This window comes from Aspergillus puulaauensis, chromosome 1 (assembly GCF_016861865.1).
Source record: "Aspergillus puulaauensis MK2 DNA, chromosome 1, nearly complete sequence".
In the NCBI taxonomy this organism is placed as follows: Eukaryota; Fungi; Ascomycota; class Eurotiomycetes; order Eurotiales; family Aspergillaceae; genus Aspergillus; species Aspergillus puulaauensis.
Genome location: NC_054857.1, coordinates 3286862 through 3306936, shown reverse-complemented (window position 1 = coordinate 3306936; position 20075 = coordinate 3286862). Strand labels below are relative to the sequence as shown.

General features: G+C 51.7%; 6 protein-coding genes across 6 annotated transcripts; 4 read left to right on the top strand and 2 right to left on the bottom strand.

Moving 5' to 3' along the window:
- Positions 1 to 133: 133 nt before the first annotated feature.
- On the top strand, positions 134 to 5014 carry APUU_11303A (pentafunctional protein ARO1; the record flags this gene model as incomplete). Its single annotated transcript, XM_041696802.1, has 3 exons — positions 134 to 4813; positions 4886 to 4930; positions 4991 to 5014. 3 exons carry the CDS (start codon positions 134 to 136, stop codon positions 5012 to 5014), a joined length of 4749 nt encoding a protein of 1582 aa, XP_041550669.1.
- Positions 5015 to 6249: 1235 nt separating this feature from the next.
- APUU_11302A (uncharacterized protein) lies at positions 6250 to 6612 on the top strand (the record flags this gene model as incomplete). Its single annotated transcript, XM_041696791.1, has 1 exon — positions 6250 to 6612. The coding sequence occupies one exon, from the start codon at positions 6250 to 6252 to the stop codon at positions 6610 to 6612; it is 363 nt and encodes a 120-aa protein (XP_041550668.1).
- A 4879-nt stretch (positions 6613 to 11491) lies between these two features.
- On the top strand, positions 11492 to 13615 carry APUU_11301A (stress-regulated transcription factor RPN4; the record flags this gene model as incomplete). The annotated part of the gene is made up of 2 exons (XM_041696780.1): positions 11492 to 12392; positions 12459 to 13615. The coding sequence occupies 2 exons, from the start codon at positions 11492 to 11494 to the stop codon at positions 13613 to 13615; spliced, it is 2058 nt and encodes a 685-aa protein (XP_041550667.1).
- Positions 13616 to 15481: 1866 nt separating this feature from the next.
- On the top strand, positions 15482 to 16116 carry APUU_11300A (YbhB/YbcL family Raf kinase inhibitor-like protein; the record flags this gene model as incomplete). Its single annotated transcript, XM_041696769.1, has 2 exons — positions 15482 to 15602; positions 15662 to 16116. 2 exons carry the CDS (start codon positions 15482 to 15484, stop codon positions 16114 to 16116), a joined length of 576 nt encoding a protein of 191 aa, XP_041550666.1.
- A 153-nt stretch (positions 16117 to 16269) lies between these two features.
- Positions 16270 to 17427, bottom strand: APUU_11299S (aromatic alcohol reductase; the record flags this gene model as incomplete). The annotated part of the gene is made up of 4 exons (XM_041696756.1): positions 16270 to 16533; positions 16599 to 16925; positions 16997 to 17281; positions 17338 to 17427. 4 exons carry the CDS (start codon positions 17425 to 17427, stop codon positions 16270 to 16272), a joined length of 966 nt encoding a protein of 321 aa, XP_041550665.1.
- A 355-nt stretch (positions 17428 to 17782) lies between these two features.
- On the bottom strand, positions 17783 to 19920 carry APUU_11298S (glycoside hydrolase family 32 protein; the record flags this gene model as incomplete). Its single annotated transcript, XM_041696745.1, has 2 exons — positions 17783 to 17903; positions 17954 to 19920. The coding sequence occupies 2 exons, from the start codon at positions 19918 to 19920 to the stop codon at positions 17783 to 17785; spliced, it is 2088 nt and encodes a 695-aa protein (XP_041550664.1).
- Between the last annotated feature and the right edge of the window lie 155 nt (positions 19921 to 20075).

Genomic DNA, 20075 nt, shown 5'->3' with positions numbered 1-20075 from the left:
TGGGCAATTGAAAGGTTGCTTGGGAAGCTCCATCGCAAGTGCCTATCCCACCAGCATGAACTAAGAGACACCGACATTTTACTCTCGTACCACCTTTCGTCTCTTTTTCTTATTTTCGCTACCCTCCTCGACCATGTCCGAGCCCACGAAAATCAGTATCTTGGGTCGCGAAAGCATTATCGCTGATTTCGGGCTTTGGCGAAACTATGTGGCCAAGGATCTGATCAGCGACTGCCCCTCCACCACCTACGTCCTTATCACCGATACGAATATCGGATCCATTTACACCCCTGGCTTCCAGAAGGCCTTCGAAGATGCGTCTGCCTCCATTTCCCCCTCTCCGCGCCTCCTCGTCTATAATGCTCCTCCCGGTGAAGTCTCCAAGTCCCGACAGACAAAGGCCGATATTGAGGATTGGATGCTGAGCCAGAACCCACCATGCGGTCGTGATACTGTGGTCATTGCTCTAGGTGGAGGAGTCATCGGAGATCTGACGGGCTTCGTCGCTGCAACCTACATGCGTGGTGTTCGCTATGTGCAGGTCCCCACTACTCTCCTTGCCATGGTCGATTCTTCAATAGGCGGGAAAACCGCGATTGACACTCCTCTGGGGAAGAACTTGATCGGTTCTATCTGGCAACCGACGAAAATCTACATTGACCTTGAATTCTTGGAGACGCTGCCGGTGAGAGAATTCATCAATGGCATGGCCGAGGTCATCAAGACCGCAGCCATCTCCAGCGAAGAAGAATTCACGGCTCTAGAGGAGAATGCGGAGACGATTCTCAAGGCCGTTCGCCGAGAGCTAAAGCCAGGACAACACCGGTTCGAGGGCATCGAAGACATTATCAAAGCCAGAATTTTGGCCTCTGCGCGGCACAAGGCATTTGTCGTCTCGGCAGATGAGCGCGAGGGTGGCCTCCGGAACCTTTTGAACTGGGGTCACTCCATCGGGCATGCCATTGAAGCCATCCTAACACCGCAAATTCTTCATGGAGAGTGTGTCGCAATCGGCATGGTGAAGGAGGCAGAACTAGCTCGCCACCTCGGTATTTTGAAGAGCGTTGCGGTCGCCCGCATTGTCAAGTGCATTTCCGCCTATGGGCTGCCTACCTCAATGAAGGATGCTCGGATCCGAAAACTAACTGCCGGAAAGCACTGCTCGGTGGACCAGCTAATGTTTAACATGGCTTTGGACAAGAAGAACGATGGCCCTAAGAAGAAGGTCGTCCTTCTCTCCGCCATTGGGACTACATACGAGCCTCGTGCCAGTGTCGTGGCCAATGAGGAAATTCGCGTGGTCCTTGCTCCAAGCATTGAGGTACACCCTGGTGTAGAGAAGTCTTCAAACGTTGTGTGCGCACCTCCAGGATCCAAGAGTATCTCCAACCGAGCTTTGGTTCTGGCGGCTCTCGGCTCCGGCACTGTTCGCGTCAAGAACTTACTGCACTCCGATGACACAGAGGTGATGCTGAATGCCTTGGAAAGACTAGGCGCTGCCACCTTTTCCTGGGAAGATGAGGGTGAGGTGCTAGTGGTGAACGGCAAAGGTGGAAACCTTCAAGCATACCCCTCGCCATTGTACCTAGGAAATGCCGGCACAGCTTCCAGATTCCTAACAACCGTTGCCACTCTTGCCAACACAAGCACAGTAGATCACAGTGTGCTCACCGGTAACAACCGCATGAAGCAACGTCCTATTGGAGATCTCGTCGATGCGTTAACCGCCAACGGCGCTTCCATTGACTATGTGGAGAGCAAGGGCAGTCTGCCTCTTAAGATCGCCGCGTCCGGAGGATTTGCTGGTGGAAATATCAATCTGGCTGCCAAGGTATCTTCCCAATACGTGTCTTCGCTGCTCATGTGTGCGCCCTACGCCAAGGAACCTGTGACGTTGAAACTGGTTGGAGGGAAGCCAATCTCTCAGCCGTATATTGATATGACGACCGCGATGATGCGTTCGTTTGGTATCGATGTGCAAAAGTCCACCACTGAAGAGCACACCTACCATATTCCCCAGGGCCGTTATGTAAACCCTACCGAATACGTTATCGAGAGTGATGCCAGCTCCGCCACCTACCCTCTGGCCGTTGCAGCAATCACGGGTACTACTTGCACCGTTCCCAACATTGGATCTGGCTCTCTTCAAGGTGATGCCCGATTCGCTGTCGAGGTCTTGAGACCCATGGGATGCACTGTCGAGCAATCTGAAACCTCCACTACCGTGACTGGGCCCTCGGACGGCATCCTACGGCCACTTCCTAACGTGGATATGGAACCCATGACAGACGCATTCCTTGGCGCTTCCGTGCTTGCAGCTATTGCTCGCGGGAAGGACTCGAATCACACCACCCGTATTTACGGTATTGCCAACCAGCGTGTAAAGGAGTGCAACCGTATCAAGGCGATGAAGGACGAGCTTGCCAAATTCGGAGTTGTCTGCCGCGAGCACGACGATGGTCTTGAGATCGACGGGGTTGACCGCACAACTCTCCGCCAACCAGCTGGGGGTATCTTCTGCTATGATGATCACCGAGTTGCGTTTAGTTTCAGCGTTTTGTCTCTTGCCACTCCCCAGCCAACTTTGATCCTCGAGAAAGAATGTGTAGGAAAGACATGGCCCGGTTGGTGGGATACCCTCCGGCAGTTGTACAAGGTGAAGCTCGAGGGCAAGGAATTGGAAGAAGAATCGCTAGCTCTTAGCAGTACAGACAAGGCCAGCGCTTCGATTTACATTATTGGAATGCGTGGCGCTGGAAAGTCTACCGCCGGAAACTGGGTTTCCAAGGCGCTCGACCGACCATTCATCGACCTAGACACAGAGCTCGAGACCACTGAGGGCATGACCATTCCCGACATCATCAAGACGAGAGGCTGGCAAGGTTTCCGCGATGCGGAGCTGGAGATTCTGAAGCGCACCATGAAGGAGCGACCAAAGGGTTACGTCTTTGCCTGCGGTGGCGGAGTAGTGGAGATGCCTGAAGCCCGGAAGTTGCTCGTTGATTACCACAAGAACAAGGGGAATGTGTTGCTCCTCATGCGCGACATCTCAAAGATTATGGACTTCCTATCGATCGACAAGACCCGCCCCGCTTACGTCGAGGATATGATGGGCGTGTGGCTACGACGCAAGCCCTGGTTCCAAGAGTGCAGCAACATTCAATACTACAGCCGGGATGCTACTCCAGGCGGATTGCCTCGCGCGTCAGAGGACTTTAACCGATTCTTGCAGGTCGCAACTGGGCAAATCAACATCCTTGATGCTGTCAAGCAGAAGGAGCACACATTCTTTGTGTCTTTGACGCTGCCGGATCTACGTGAGGCTGGCGACATTCTCGAAGAAGTCTGCGTGGGGTCCGACGCCGTCGAGCTGCGGGTTGATCTACTGAAGGATCCCGCGTCGGACAGCGATATCCCATCTGTCGACTACGTATTGGAGCAGCTATCGTTCCTACGCAGTCGGTCCACGCTCCCTGTTATCTTCACCATCCGTACCAAGGGACAGGGCGGTCGTTTCCCTGATGAGGCTCACGACGCTGCGCTGGAGCTCTACCGGCTCGCATTCAGATCCGGGGTTGAATTCGTTGACCTTGAGATCGCGTTCCCCGATGAGCTGCTGCACACCGTGACGGAAATGAAGGGACAATCTAAAATCATTGCGTCGCATCACGACCCCAAGGGTGAGCTTTCATGGGCGAACATGTCATGGATCAAGTTCTACAACCGGGCGCTCGAGTACGGCGACATCATTAAACTCGTCGGCGTTGCACAGAGTCTCGACGACAACACGGCGCTCCGGAAGTTCAAGAACTGGGCCGCGGAAGCCCACGACGTTCCCCTGATCGCAATCAACATGGGCGACCAGGGACAACTAAGCCGCATTCTGAACGGATTCATGACTCCCGTGTCTCACCCTAGCCTACCATTCAAGGCTGCTCCAGGCCAGCTCTCCGCAACCGAGATCCGCAGGGGACTGTCTCTCATGGGCGAGATCAAGGCCAAGAAGTTCGCCATCTTTGGCAAGCCAGTCTCCGGATCCCCCTCACCTGCCCTCCACAACGCGCTCTTCAACAAAGTCGGCCTCCCCCACGACTACGGCCGCCTCGAGACCGCCACCGCCGCAGACGCCAAGGGCTTCATCCGCGCGCCAGACTTCGGCGGTGCCTCCGTAACAATCCCCCTCAAGCTCGACATCATGCCCCTCCTCGACGAAGTCTCCGCAGAAGCCGAAATCATCGGCGCCGTAAACACAATCATCCCCGTCCCAGGAGACAAGGGCAACCCCGCACGCCTAATTGGCCGCAACACCGACTGGCAGGGGATGATCCACTCGCTACGCAACGCTGGCGTCTATGGCCGCAAGGGTTCGCAGCCAGAAAGCGCGCTTGTCGTCGGCGGCGGCGGCACCGCGCGCGCTGCGATCTACGCCCTCCACAACATGGGCTACGCCCCGATCTACATCGTCGGCCGTACACCTTCTAAGCTGGAGAGCATGGTCTCGACTTTCCCCAGCAGCTACAACATCCGGATCGTCGACAGCCCGGCTACGTTTGACACGATCCCGCATGTCGCGATTGGGACTATCCCCGCAGATCAGCCCATCGATCCTGTGATGCGTGAGACCCTGTGTCACATGTTCGAGAAGGCGCAGGAGGCCGACGTCGACGCAGTCAAGTCCGTCGAGAGGGCCCCGCGAGTCCTCCTCGAGATGGCCTACAAGCCGCGGGTAACCGCGCTGATGAGACTTGCGTCTGATTCGGGATGGAACACGATTCCAGGGTTGGAAGTATTAGTCGGGCAGGGTTGGTACCAGGTTAGTTCTCCAATACCTCTCTTCTTTCTTAAACTTTTGCTTCGAAATGCAGTTGCCTAACTAGATATATAGTTCAAATACTGGACCGGGATCTCTCCGCTATACGAAACCGCAAGGGTACGTACCCCCCTGCTGCCACCTCTGATTTAAACAGTTTACTAACATGAAGCAATCTAGGCCGCGGTGCTCGATTCGGAATGAACAAAAAATAACAATCGGATAGATAGATTACAGTGGATGCTGTTATATGCATAGTTTTTCGGCTTGTTCAACAAAAGCGCGTTGGATTTTATCGCAGAATACACTTTGTTGGTTACTTTGAGAATATACCTCGGACACTTATACTTCCTTTATACTCTTTCCAATGCCAAACGCCAATGCTACTGTTACCTGTATACTCGGTGGAAATACGTCACGCCACCCTTATACTTGGATGTATCCACGTAAACACCGGCATGCACCGGTGGCCCGAGAGTTTGGAAAATGTCTCCGTAGTAAATAGTAAACACCAAACAACGACAAACGTGGGGAAGGTTATCAACCCTCAACCCAGTGAACGGAACCACACGGTTGCGGGAGAAACCTTCGTTTGTTTTACTCTATGGTGGGTTCAACTCTCCTCGGAAAAGTATGGGTATAAAAATTCAAAGGCCAATTTACTTTAATGAAGGCTAAGAATAGCTCGGGTAAGTTGCATGGAAATATACGAACAACAAACTATAATAGGGAGATAAGGAGATAGTGGTTCGGATAATCTGATTATTAGGTGTACGTGTACCGGCAACAACTGCAAGGACGAACACCCGACCAAGACAACCGCAAGACAAACCCCTTCGAAGGAATGTTCAAAGGAATGAATGAATGGGAATAGCGAAAGGTCAGATGAACCTCGTAAAAAGAAAAACAAACTAGTTATCCGGTCTAGACCACGCTCGCCCGGTCGGTCGCAACAGAATTCAAGAAAAAGACCGCCTGGTGCTGGTCTAGACCGCGGATGCAGGGGGAGAAAGCAGAGAGCAGAGAGCAGAGACTGAGAGCAGGAGGGCTGTGCGGGCTGAGCGCTCGGTCGGGAACGAGTCTCGGCTGCGCTTAGCTTTAGCATTAGCAGTTTTTGACCTGCAGGTCTGGTCTAGTCTGGAGTCTGGACCGATAAGATGAAAATTTTCTGATCAGGAGGATGGATGGATCGATGGATGGAATGTACAGTAACTCAGTAAGTACTAAGTACTCAGAGTACGTGGAAGAAACTGGAATTGGAACGCAGTGCAGTAAGTCAGTTGAACACATGGTCGAGCGTCGTTCTATTGTTCTATTTTTATTTCTGGAGTTGCGTGTTCGAGTTCAACGGTCGCATCCATCTGAGACATCCAGCGGGGACTCAGGATTCACACGACCCGGACGCGCAATAATTTAGCCGGCGAAAGGTTTGGGTTCTGATGGTGATACCGTCGCTGTCTGAGATGGAGGGTGTTTCTGTGTTTCTGGCATTCTGCAGGGCACAGCCGGGCACGCAGAGTGAGACATTGCTGGACATGCGCATTCAGCCGGAGATATTCCACGAATACGCAGACCGGTGGTGTTGTTTTGCCGAACTATACCCCCTGACCTGGCAAGTTCGAGCGAGAGGGATCATGCGTGTAGACGAGGTGTACTCTGAAGTCGGGGACTATGCGACCGATGGGGAGCTGGAGACAGTGCCGTGCTCCGGTGCTGGTCTGGGCTTGATCTGCCGGCCCGGCGATCCAGAGTCGGCTCTTTCAAATACGGAGCAGTTGTACCATCAACATGAACATCAATAGTACGATTAGTATCTGATCAGTTGACACCGAGCACAGCCGCTGTGTGACCGACAGGATTAGAATATTGCATCGACCGGAGATATCAGAGCCGTGCATGCGACATCGCTGGTTTCATTGTGCAGTCGAAGCATACAGAGGAGACCAGGAAACAACCGCTGTCACAGCCCAGCAGGCCACGGCCAACTCCTAGTGTCCCGCCAGAACACGCACGTAACTTCTCGAAGCCACGAAGAAGAAACTTTTCCTGCAGCCAAGCCAGCCATGCAGCATATCGGAAGACGCGGCCAGAGGCAGAAGGCTTCGAGAAGAACACTAGAACAGAATTTTCGGCACTAGCTAGGACTAAAGGCCAGGATTCCAGGATTCCAAGGACTTGGTGGATTGCTAGCCTGAGGCCCTTGCGGAGTCCCCGATGCCAAGCCGCCTGATTGGCTGGCCTCGGCTTTCGGCTCTCCGGCCACGCTTGTCATGCTCGTACGCGCTGTATTTTATTCTGGCACTGCCTCGCCGCGGACATACCATGGCCTTTGCTCGGACTGTTTCGATCTTCAAAATTAGAAATCCGCTTCCTGAACATTCTCCTGCATGAATATGCATTCACTCGGCCGGAAAATTGCGAGTTAACATCATGACAGTATGATGATTGATGAGTCCCTAATCATATTCACCACCATCATCATCGACATCATAACAACCTGCCAGCCCCACCCCCAGCCCGACCGAGGTCCACCCCCATGACCCGAAAAAGCAGGATGTGGCTTTGTGGCTGTGCCGCCCTACCAATCACCCTCCTTACATCCATCTCAGAACCCTTGCACCTGGAGGTGAAAATTTTCACCCTGCCTTAGTGTCCACACCCATGTTTTCTGTTCATGAATGCAGCTGGTTAAAGTGCTGACACTGCAAACCTTACTGCGCCCTATCAGGACCGATTCCGATGTGAAAGATTTTTTCATCTTCTTTCCCGTTGGCCGGAAATAGGATCTCCGTGGGAGACATCGGGAGACACCTACCACTAGCGATGCAGTTGCAGTTGCATTTGGCATGGTACTGTAGTACTCTAGTACTCCGAGAGTCGGCAATAAGCTGAAAGATTTATCCCGTGTCTGTCTTTGTGCCCTGAGGTCATTGGGCGTGTCTTATTGCCTGTTTAGGTCTGTTTCTCGAGCATCAGCCTGACTCGCGATCTATCACTTTAGCCTGAACTGGTTGAATACAGTGAAGAATACAGCGTAGAATACAGCGTAGAATAACACCCGAATAGAGCCGATGGTAATCCATTAAGCGAATGCTACAGAGAAGATCAGGTGAGACAGCATCACTATCTGAGCATCACACGACCACGGTACTAACAACCCAACCTCATGAACACCAAACCCCAGCTAGCTGGAGGCTCTGGACCAGAGCCCAGCCGGGGCGTCAAGATCCCGAAATCTCGGCTACCCGCGCTCGGGAACCCCCAACAGTTAAACCCCGGTCTACCCAATGAAAGCCACCAGAGCCCAGGCCGGGTAGGCCCCCAATGCAGCCCGGGTCCCCGAATCTGACACCTCGGCCAGTGGCCACGATATCTATCGGATTCGGGGGGATGGGTAAACCCCCCATTCTACCTATGCTACGGATACGCTCTGCATAATTCTTTTCCCATGTAGTAGAAATCGAATTCTGCTTGGGATCAGACTACAGTATCCCTGTCTGGTTCTTAGGATCTGACCTTTTTTTTTTTTTTTTTTTTTTTTTGTGTCGTACTAGGTAGGGTAAAACTTGCGAGCATCCTTGGAACAGACATGCCCTCCATGATCGTAGAACCTACCAAGAGGGGACTAGGGGAGATGGACTTTGAAGTACGTAGCACTAAGCAAGACAGAGTAGGGCAGATCAGATCGGTAATGCCTTGTATAGCAATGCTCGTAAAAAATTCCAGCCACTCAACAGCCAGTATCCAGCATTTAGCAAGCACCACCCCTACATATTTGCATGTGTCAATGTCAATGTCAATGTCAAAGCTGCAGATCTGGGGCAGGCAGAACAGATAGACAGGGCCCCTCGCCACCGGGTTCAGCTGTCTTGTCCGCGGGATGTGGGACGGCAGATGCGATTGCCGGGCTCTGATTGAATGGGTAAGAGCTGGGAGAGGTCCGCGCCTGCGATAACCTGGTTGTTGGAAATGGAAGTGGAAACTTGGAAGGGCTGAGTCCGGGGTTGATTGGATTCGGGCCCACCTGCTTTGTATGTATGCGGAGGGTGGATTCATTAATGGTTGTCTGTTGAGGTTGAGGCTTGACTATTGGATATGAAGGAGTGCGAGAGACATTGGTTTACTTGAGATTGGTGGATTTTGTATTTTTTTTACGGTGGAAAACTTAGAATGAGACTAGGGGCTGTTCAGTCCGGACCAGCTGGATCTTCCATCTGGGCCGTTGTGGCTCGTGGGTTAAAGCCTTGATTCGATCTATAGATCCGATCGGCAAACTTCCCTGCCCCTGCTCTGCCCTGCTACAGGCGAAGGGAGGTATAGCAGGCAGCTTGGTTTTTATTCAGCGCGGCGAATTCATACGTGTGTATTATATTATGTTCTATTATTTTTACTAAGTACAGTAAGGAAAGCGAAATAGTGCAGGGCTCGGAAGGTTGGATATCCACTTAGTCAGACATTGTCTCGGTCACCTCAGACGAACCGAACCACAGGGACAGAAACCGAACAAGTCAGGTGTTGCGGTTCGTAAGCGAGAAACTACTAGCAGGTACTACTAGACCGTTAATGCTAGTAGCGGTACGGAGTAATACAAGGCAGATTGTCTGACTGCGATCATGTTGTTCTGCAGTATGTGGTCATGTGCCACGCGTGCAAATACGCACTGCACCGCGGATGGATTGGAATGGAACCGTCGGCGTAGCCTGCCTAGTCTGACTACAATCCCCGTGATAATGCTATCAGCTGACCAGCGTTTCCTGGCTGAGCCTCGCAAAACTCGCAAGAAACCACGTTGTCGTGCTTCCTTGGCCACGGGAAACGAGAATAAGCGAGCCCGCGACCGAAAGGAAAGCGTCGTGTGTTGGGTTTCGGAACAAATGTGCCGTAAATGTTGGGTTAGTTGGGTTAGGAGAACACCGAAGATTCAACGGAAATAAAGTTCGTCGCGGCCGAGGGTTTTCCAACTTCCAAGGTCAATCTCTGGTCCCTGCCGCGTGCGCAGTGCATGCAGAAAGAGCGGAAAACGTGGTCGGCTTCAGAAAGGCAGTCGACTTGCGCTAAACGGCGATCTCGGTTCCGGTGAAGGCGCGAGGGCCTCTCAGAGGGAAGAGCGTCAGTGGGTGCTGCCCTCTGATTGACTGCGGTGAAGTCCGAGCTGGACCCTGTGGCTTGAACTTTTTCTGTGGCTTTGTGTCTTCAGGCTTCACAAGCCACAGCCCTGTGGTGGTGTCCCCGAGCGGGAAATCGTGGCTGAGCAGTTACTCTCAACTGCTTCTGCTGTGAAACTTGCGTTCTCTCGGGGACGCCAGTGCCGCTCTGGCCACTCAGAGGCCGCGCTGCGCTGGATTGTGGAGTACCAACTCAACAGTGATCTTCAAAGCGACCCGCTCCCAGCACTGCTTGGGAATGGAATTCTCCTGCAAGACCTGTGTCTTCATTTGTCATTGCTGAGAGATCACCTCGGCCGACTCGGCCCCGGGTCTCCAGGTGCTGAGATCTGTGGCTGAGCGCTAAATGCTTCCACCTACTCGCACCTTCGTTGCCAGTCCATGCTGAAGTCTCAGTGGGTCTGCGATTAACTGCCCAATCTGCTCCGGGGTATCGGCTGTGACTTGGGCATAGGGATTGCGGTGCTAAGTCCGGGGTCAGCATTATTTTTTTTTGAGTCATACAATTCTTAATAATCAGCATTTTACATAAGTTTGATAGAAAAACCTAGATTAGTGTCTAGGATAGGTTAGTGAAGATTATTCGGCTTGTAGGGGAGACCCGGGTGGAAGTCGGCTACTGGAAAAATGCCGGTGAATTGCATGTTCTGTCAACAACTGATCTGGTGCAGTGTGCACTGAACGCTTGAAGGTTGAAATCTCTGCAGCCCAATCGGCGAGGGACGAGGCTGGAAAGGAGTCGAGTCGTCGACTGTCACGAATCACGATGATCGTCGTTGATCAGATCAAAATAGAAGCCTAAAAAATAAAAATAAAAAAACCAAATCAAAAAACCAAATCAAAAATAAATTAAAAATAGTCGGAAAAGGCAATATTCTTGGACAAATGGGGGTGGAGACGCTGCGCCGTCACAATACGCAATACAATACCGCTAGCTGGGATTCGCTCCATTCGCTGCCTTCGACCCGACCAAGAGAGGAGCTTCTGCTAGTGTGACCTCATAATAAATCCATTCGAAGTATTAATTATGGCTTCCTTCCTCCAGACAGTCCATCTCTTTCGCCCCAGAAATTCAGACATTCAACACTCAAGCCACACTTCACTCAGCCCTTTTGCGATAAACTAATCTTAGGTGAGTCAACCTTATCCAACCATGACACCCAATCCCCACTGCTGCCCATACCGGCCACACGGCACCCTCACTGTGACAGAGTTCATCGTCATAACTCTGGTTGACTCAAAGACTAACTACCCAAACACTATTAGACCCAAGAATCCGACTTTGTCGACTTATTAAACTCAACCTGCTCGCACTCGACTTGATTTCATCATACCTGCGCGACCCTTCCAGAACCCTCCAGTTTTCCTGTCCCCCGAACCATAGAACGTCGCCTCCCAATACTTGGAAAACATTCCCCCCCCAACTTTGGTGGTGGCCCTCTGAGCCAACCGATTATCTATCAGTTCAGCGCTCGACTACTTGAGTGGCAAATCCTCTCCTGACGTCCACTACATTATGTTCATGCACCCATCAGTACGTAAAGGTGCCATCACAGAACCAACCTCCACTCCCTTCATCAACTATCCCGACTCCGTCTTCATCCAAGACGACCAGTTCCTCCCCGAGTACTCCCAGGACATTCCCTTTCAGTATCTCAGCCAGGAGCAACCGCGCCTGCAGTCGCCCTTCCACTATCGCCAGGACTTAACCTTTGCCTCTCCGCCAAACTCCGTGCCATCGTCTCCTACCTCGTCGCCAGCCTCCTCTATCTCTCACTTTCCCGCCACAACGGCAGCTTCTGCTGATTACGCTGCCGTCTTTGACGGGTCATCCTCCTTTGAAGCGCCGTCAATGACCCCTGCTCCTTCCTACAACCCTGAGATTCACATCCAGCACTCCGGTTCGCCACAGCCGCAGTCGTACCTGCCTCAATACCACCAGCAGCAATTCGTCTTTAACAACTCTCAAATGTTGGCGCAACAGTACATTAATAACAACGGGTGGGAGAACAACGCGCAGCTGTCTACCCCAGCTCATGCCCACGCTATCCCGCGCATGGCACACCAGTACACCACTTCACAACAGCAGACACCCAGCTCATCATCAGGGCGGTCGCCAGGGAACTCATTCAACGGCGGCAACAACTACAGCAGTGCTTCCACAAAGCCTCTGCCTACGCCGGTGCACACCCCAGTACAGCAGACGTTCTTGACTCCTCAGTTCCAGAAGAACGGCCCGTCGCACGATGGTAGCTACTCTTTCATGGCGGAACAGCAACAGAACCAGCCACAGCACCAGCACCAGCCAAGCGACCACTCTCACGCGGCATCCGTCTCAACTGTGAGCCACAACTCTCCTGTCACTCCTCAGAACCATTATGAGGACGTCGACGACAGCTCCAAAGCTGCTGGCAATGGTGAGACCCAATTCCCCGCAGATGATCGGTGGCTGGATGATTACTTACGTTTTGATCTCCCTCCAGACTACAATGCTGTCAATGGCCTTATCCCCAAGCTCAACCGCACAATGACCGACATTTACCAGGACGATCTGATCAACCCAGCTGCCGTGACGACGCCACAGGCTGCAAACCAGTCTTCCAGTCAGCAGCATGCTTTGCTAGCTCCGTCTTACCCCAACATGATCGCGAACCGTCTCCAGGCCGCAAACTCTGCCCGAACTCAATCACCCGTTGGGTCAATCCACCGGGAGCGCTCTCCATTCAGACAAAACTCTCCTCTGGCAGCAGAGTACGAGAATGACGCTTTCCGACAGCAGGCAGTGACCAGCGTGCCCACCAGCCAAAATGGAATGGCCATGCAGCACCAGCCTCAAACTGAGCAGCCAAAGACGATCTCCCCCAAGGATGCAGTGTTGAGCGACTTCAACGAGGGTGATGACCAGGGTCTGCACATGCCCTACCAACCCGACTTCAATCTCGGTGATACTCTTGGGCTACGACAAGACAACACCTTCCAGGCCCCGAGTTTCCCCTCGATGGACTCGTTCCCTGCGCAATTCAACCAAGCGCCCGCCTCAACCCAGCAGTTCTCATTCAACCACCCCGAGCAAAGTCGCAGGCAGTCCCTACAGCAGCAACAGAACTTCCTACAGCAGACCCCGGATTTCCCGGCGTCAATGCCTCGCTTTGAGTCTACGGGAAGCGATGTTTACTCTAATGACATGGCGTCGCCTTCTATGTCAAGGACAGTCCAGCGACCGCAAAACACTTCTGCAGAGGGTGGCACCTACACTTGCACATACCACGGTTGCACAGAACGTTTCGAGACACCCTCGAGGCTGCAGAAGCACAAACGCGATGCGCACCGTCAAACCACACCGGGCGGTCACATGGTTCCTCGCGGCGATGTTTCGTCACGCAACTCACAGGCTGGTCCCCACAAGTGTGAGCGGACAAATCCTTCGACAGGGAAGCCCTGCAACTCGATTTTCTCCCGACCTTACGATCTTACGCGGCACGAAGACACGATCCACAATGCCCGCAAGCAAAAGGTCCGCTGTCATTTGTGCACCGAGGAAAAGACCTTCTCGCGCAATGATGCCTTGACACGGCACATGCGGGTTGTGCACCCCGAAGTTAACTGGCCAGGCAAGCAAAAGCGCAGAGGCCGCGAGTAAAGCGCATCCATCCCTAAGGGGGTCGCATGCGACGAACCCGCTATGCTGGACCCTTGGGTTTGTGGCAGAACAATCCTCCTCGCGCAAGCAACGAATGAGACCAGGAGCTTGGGAGATGACCCAATGACTCGACATGACATGGAGCCAGCCTCTGATGTCATAGGCGCCGCTCAATGGGGAAACGAGTCGCTGACAAACCGGGATCGCCATGGGGACTTCCACACCGGGACAGCCTCTGACGAGCGAATCAGTCCACTGGTGCGGCTATGACGTCACCACCGCAGCCGACTGACGTTCATCCTTCCCCAAAACTAAGGGCCCTTTACTTTCACATTCGTCGTTGATGTCCGATGACGCACTTTTTCCCCCTTCTACGACCTTTTTTTAATTATTACTACTATTTGTCGTTACTGTTATGTATTGATTCAGCAAGCAAGCCTCGTCCTTTTTTTGTTTTTGGGTTCTCCCGTTTTATCCCAATTGGGGCATAGATTTGTGTTTTGTGGCATGGGTGGTGAAAATCATTGCATTAAAAGATTGTTTCATGTTTTATACACGGGTGGGACAACTGTTCTCTATTATTGGCATGCTGTGTGACGATTCCTCGGTTTACGCTGTACTATATTATTGTTACTGTACGATGTTATGATGTCTTGCATGATTATTCGGTGTTTGATACAGCTTTGCATTGGCTTGGTTCGCAGGGCGATCAAAATGGATACTGTATACTACAAAGATTCAACAACTTGAGTGACTGAACTTGACCAATTACTCTATTTCCATTACTCGTAGTACCTTGCTCCAAGGCCACTCTCAAGGTGAACTCGTGCTGACTACAACTTACTACATCGTTACTAAGAGCTAAGCTAGAAGAGCTACTACTAGCCTACTACCCAAAACAGCATAGAGACCCCCTCCCAGGCTCCTCAGCGGATTGTTCCCCGTTGAAACAAAGCGTAAACGCGGCGATCAAACGTCAGAGCAGTCTCCATTTCGGGGCATGCTGGGGGTGCAAGTCTGAAACCGGGCCTCGAAATTGGGCCGTGCGACTGGCTGGTGGCTGAACTACTTTAGTACTAATTAGTTAGGGAAGCGATGGAGCTGCAGTGCTGGAGTTGTTGTGGATCAAGGGGGGACCAACCGGTGTGGAGGCGGTTCCACTCTCGTGCAGCATTACTTCATGGCTCATGCACTTTATTTCTGATCACGGATTAGTATTGCGATCACAGGTCACGGGCTGGATCTGTGCGGTTGCTGTGGCTGTGTGGGTCGTACTGTACGACTTATTTGTATACAGATTAGGTGGTTGTTGTTTAGTTGCTTAGTTGTTTTTGTGCCTGACTTTGCCCTAACCTAAAACTTGGCCATCTGGGCATTCTGGAATATACTACTGTAAGCTAACTGAATAAAATGTAAGATCCAAGTTACGATTAATATCAAAACAGCTCACATCTCACAACCCAAAACTTTGCCAAAAATGAGAATTTTCAAATCAATCAAATCTAACAATAACTTTACTCTCGACCTTTCTTTGATACAGAAGTGTGTTTCTCTCTCGGAGCTTCAGCATATATAGTTCTTCCCCTTTACCTCTCATTGCTTTGCTAAGGATACAGCATCCATCAATAATGTAACTCCTAGTAATTAGCAAGATGGCGCTTTTGCACGTGGGTCAATGGCTCTCCGGCTCTGTATTTACTTCTAATTTAAAAGGTGTAGTTCTACTCTGTCGATCTACTAAGCCCTAAACTGGCCTTACGGAGATAAGTCTTACATCCGACATCCCCGGTACTTCAAGCCCCAAATTAAATCCAACTCCTCCTGAACAGACAAAGAAAAAGAAAGGAAAAGAAAAACATCGCATCCATGCCCAACATCGCCAAACACGAGTCCGTCATCCAGGGACTCAAGGACGGCTCGCACCATGTCCTCGGCATAAGCATCAACGGGCAACAAGTATCCCCAGGGACGAAAATCGCGAAGAAGGGTACCCATAACTATCCCCAACAAGCATATTAGCAATTCTCTCTAACTAACCATCATAAGACACTGAAACCCTGCCGACCCTCTCGGCTCCCGCAGACCTCCAGCTCCCAGCAGAAGCCACCTACACAGTCATCTCCATCGACATAGACGCGCCATTCGCCTCATGGAACGCCCTCTCGCCAATCTCGCACTGGGTCCAGTCTGGCTTCAAGGTCGTCGGTATCGACCAGTCAGAGTCAGCACCAGAAAGTAGTGGTAGTGGTGGTGGTACTCTTGGGCTTAAAAGCGACGACGCCCCGGTTGTGTCCTGGCTCCCTGCTGGGCCGCCGCCTGGGGCTGCGCCGCATCGGTACCTTTTCTTGCTGTATAGTCAGAAGCCTGGGTCGAGGATTCCTCGGGATTTACTGGGGAAGGAGGTTGGTTTGATGCAGAGAGTCAGGTTTGATGTTGATGGGATGGTGGAGAAGTTGGGGCTTGGGGAGCTTGTGGCTGTGAATTATTTTGTTGCGAATTAGAGACTTTTCCTTTTCTTTCTTTTTTTTTTTTTGTATATACCCGGTAAGACTATTGTTTTGTCTAGTTAGTTTGGGTGGTTATATAGAAGGAGTATATATTTACTGTTAAGTAACTCTCAATAACATCCATGATGAACCACCAGGCTCACTACTCTAGTAGTAAGGCCTCTTCCCCTTCCCCTCAAGAACCTCAACAAAGGATTCTCTAAAAGAAACCGGCTTCAGGTCTGGATACAGCTCTCTAGCATCGAGGTACCCCAAATACTTTGCATAGCGGGGCTGGTTATCCCCTCGGACATACTTGCTATGCACATACTGCACAATATAGACCTGCATGCGTTTTGCTGGGTCAGTAGGATCAAGAGAAAGAGCAGCCAAGGCATCCTCTAGCCGTTTCTCAATCTGCTGTGCGGTTTCCTACACGAAATTGTAAGCACTCTCAAACATGAAACTGTAGAATGCAGAATGCAGACAGAACATACATATTTCCGCTCAATCTTCTCTCCAGAACCCTCCTCCACAAGCTCAAAGATCTCATTCTCGCTTAGGACGTCACTCCAGGTATAAACATACCTATTGAGCGTGCGCTCATCGTCCACAATCCGGGCTACAAAGCGGCCGATGTCGCGCAGGTCTGTGAGTAGATTAGGCGCATTGCCATCGCCATGGATAACAGCTTCCGGCATCATCAGTGCGTAATCAATCCGGCCAGACGGGAGCGGGGGGATGGAGATCTGGTGCCAGAAGCCGACGTCGATGACTGTGTACGGTACCTCCAGTCTTTTGATTTCGTTGTAGATCTCTTCTTTCTATCTCCAGTTAGCTGACAGCATCTTTTTTTTTTTTTTTTCTTGTAGTGCCAGGGCATCTAAATAAGTACCTCATCACGAAGCAACATCACACCCTTCGGCGGCGCAACGGTGATGAAAGCACAGGGGACAAATCGCTTCACCCCTGCGCTCTTTGCAGCCCTCACCAGGGTCTTCTGCTGCAAGAGATCGTTAGGTCCAATGGCACTGATGAGGATATCGATTCCCGCCAGGGCAGAGACTAGTTCTTCCTCGGGGGCTGTGATGTCCGCGACTCGTAATGCGACGCCCCGGGTTTTGAGCTCCTGCACTGCGGGTTTTTCTGCGGAGCTGGGTCGGACTAGGATCTCTACATCCTATATTTGGGGTTAGCTATTTGTAAATGTAAAGCTTGGCCTGCGGGGAAACGCACAAACTGGTTAGATGCTAGTAAACCGTTCAGTATAGACGCGCCGGTTTCGCCTGTTGCTCCGAGGAGCAGGATTTTTTGTCTGGGGGCCATTTTGTCTTCTAAGCAGCTTTAAAGTTGAAACTCATGAGCGACATAATACTATTCTGTTGTTAAGTATTAAGTACTGAGTATGTAATTAGTAACTAGCCATCTAGGATTAATAATGATGCAAGCTGGATACTGAACATCCGGCATCCGAGCCACTCGGGCCCTCGGGCATGATTGACCCATGAGCCGTAGTGCGTGCTGATTCGTTCATAAGACCATTTATAACATGCCTATCCTTTACTTCCTCACAACATATGCCTTTCAGATGAAACTGCAAGTCCGGAATCCATTAAATTAAAACTATTAATTATCGCTATATTTGTAGCTCTCAAGCTAATACATCAACCAGTGAAAATATTCAGTTGTCCCTGTCTGGATACGCATCATACAGACCATCGTGCACCGTAATGTTGCCAAAGCTGACCTCGCCCTCGCCGTTGTGGAAGAAGCGAATCTCCGTCGAATTGGTATACCAAGGTCTGTTAATAAGTCAGCGTGTATTCTCATCAATAAAAAAGGAAACACCTACCGAACCCAGGTCGACACAACAAATCGTGAGTTGGCGTAAACTTCAAGCACTGAGTTATCGACGACAATGGTGAGATCCAATGTCTCAATCTCATCGTGGCCTTTATCGCAGGAGCCATTTCGCTTTTCGTAGCGAGCATGCTCCTTGCCATCGCCGTTACCATCCTCATTGTGGTCATCACCCTTTTGTTCATCACCATTGTGGTCACCATCATCATTGTGATCACCGTCGCCGTTATGGTCACCATCACCGTTGTGGCCATCATCATGGCCGCCATCGTGTCCATCGTGTCCATGTCCATCATCATCGCAACGACCTGCGATATCGAAAAGTCGGATACGGCCCGACTCAGTGACAGTACCGAGACCAGGTGTAGTCTCGGATGCAGCACTTGTGTGGTTACGGTCAATGACAATCGACTCATTCGAAAACTGATAATAGATGGTCGTCCACTCCAGCTCGGAAGCAAGAATCTGGAATCCGGATTGGACTCCAGAGTCTCGCGCAGACTTGGGAAAGGAGATTTGGGCTTCAAGGGCGAAGAACCTGCTAGTAGGCGAGCGCTCAAATGGAATGGTGTCGGATGCACTTATGTCTCGCGGAGGCTCCTCAAACGAGGTCGAAGAGGAGATGATTGCATCGTAGGTCTCCCTCGCAATATTGATCCCCAGTGTCTCCAGCTCGACACCAGATCTTCTCTCCCCGTCATTCTCCACTACGCGCCAGGAAGCAGTCTCGTGGACGAGTTCATTGTCAACCACATTGGGGATTGTGTGTATACTCAGTTCACGCGGGAGCAGGAGAGTATTCTGCCACCCCTGTTGAGCAGCAGGGAATCCAGCGGCAGCACCAAATTCATCGCCTGTGAGCCAAACCCACGAGATGAAGCGGTTTGGCGCTCCACTCTTCTGAGAAGCCTGAGATGTGCTGGGTAGAACCTTTCCAGCTGCGGCGTATGCGGCCGTTCCCCAGTCCAAAGCACCGGCCATATAAGGCGTGAATGAAACGTTTCCGCCATTCCCTGAGGAAACGTCTCCCGCTGCCCACAACATGGCGTGCATAGATGTAACCGAGGGCTCAATAGGCGCGTATGCACCCTCAACGCCAATGGTAATGAACGTGTGGCCGTCAACATTGTACCCTTCTCGATCAAGAGAGAAAACGTTGCCGGTTTCGAAATTGTATCCCCAGCGTTTGGCCCAAGTGCCGTCGCCCCAGGTCGAGTTGGCGGGTTCTTGCCACCACTCGCCTAGATATTCCCAGTTCTCAAAGGAGGGGTCTTGGTTGCGGTAGATAAAGATTCCGGGTCCTACATCTTTGACTCCCCCGGATATGGCGGCATACCATGTATCTGGGTTACTACCAGCAGCTTCGTCTAGCTCGTGGTTTTGAAACACAAATGGGTCGCGGAAGGCTGTAACATCGAGCCCTTCTGGCGGAGCCGGAATGACCGGGCCTCGGTCAAGCTTATCGAACTGGTGGCCACCGTCGTCAGATACAGCCAGTGACTGGGTCTCGCTTCCACGGGTATAAGGGAGAGTCCAGTGGATTGGCAGAGATGTCACGGAAGTATAAAGGAGCGTAGGCAGGTCATCGATTCCGCTGGGGATGACAGATCCATCAAAGACGGCTTCGGGGTCATTGGGGCCGCCAGCAACAATGATGTAGCCCCCGTTAGGGTTGATATCACGGTAGGTCACCAGGTCATCGGTATAGACGCTGGAAATGCCGGTTCCATTGTGGAGGAATCCGACATGGAACAAGCCCGTCGCAGGGTCATTGTAATGGGCACATGGGTCACCGATCTGGCCGTTTGGGGGCAGAACATGGATCTTGGGTCTCCAAGTCTCGAACAGCGAGTTCTCAGGGAGTGTGGTCAGGTCAGGGGGTGGTGCGTTGTTATCAACCTCAGCACCGCCAACTGCCTGTCTGGCGAGAAGGATGTCTAATGAAGATGGAAGCCTCATGGTTGCGGGGTTCCTGGAGTTGCATTGAGAAGAGAAGGAGCATCATGCAGTGGGTATTCAGCAATGTATATAAGGGCCCTGTCCAGCAGGAACCGGCACTCCCGTATAGGAAGCAGCGACTGTGCCGCCAAGGAGCCCCTTGGACATTCTGGCGC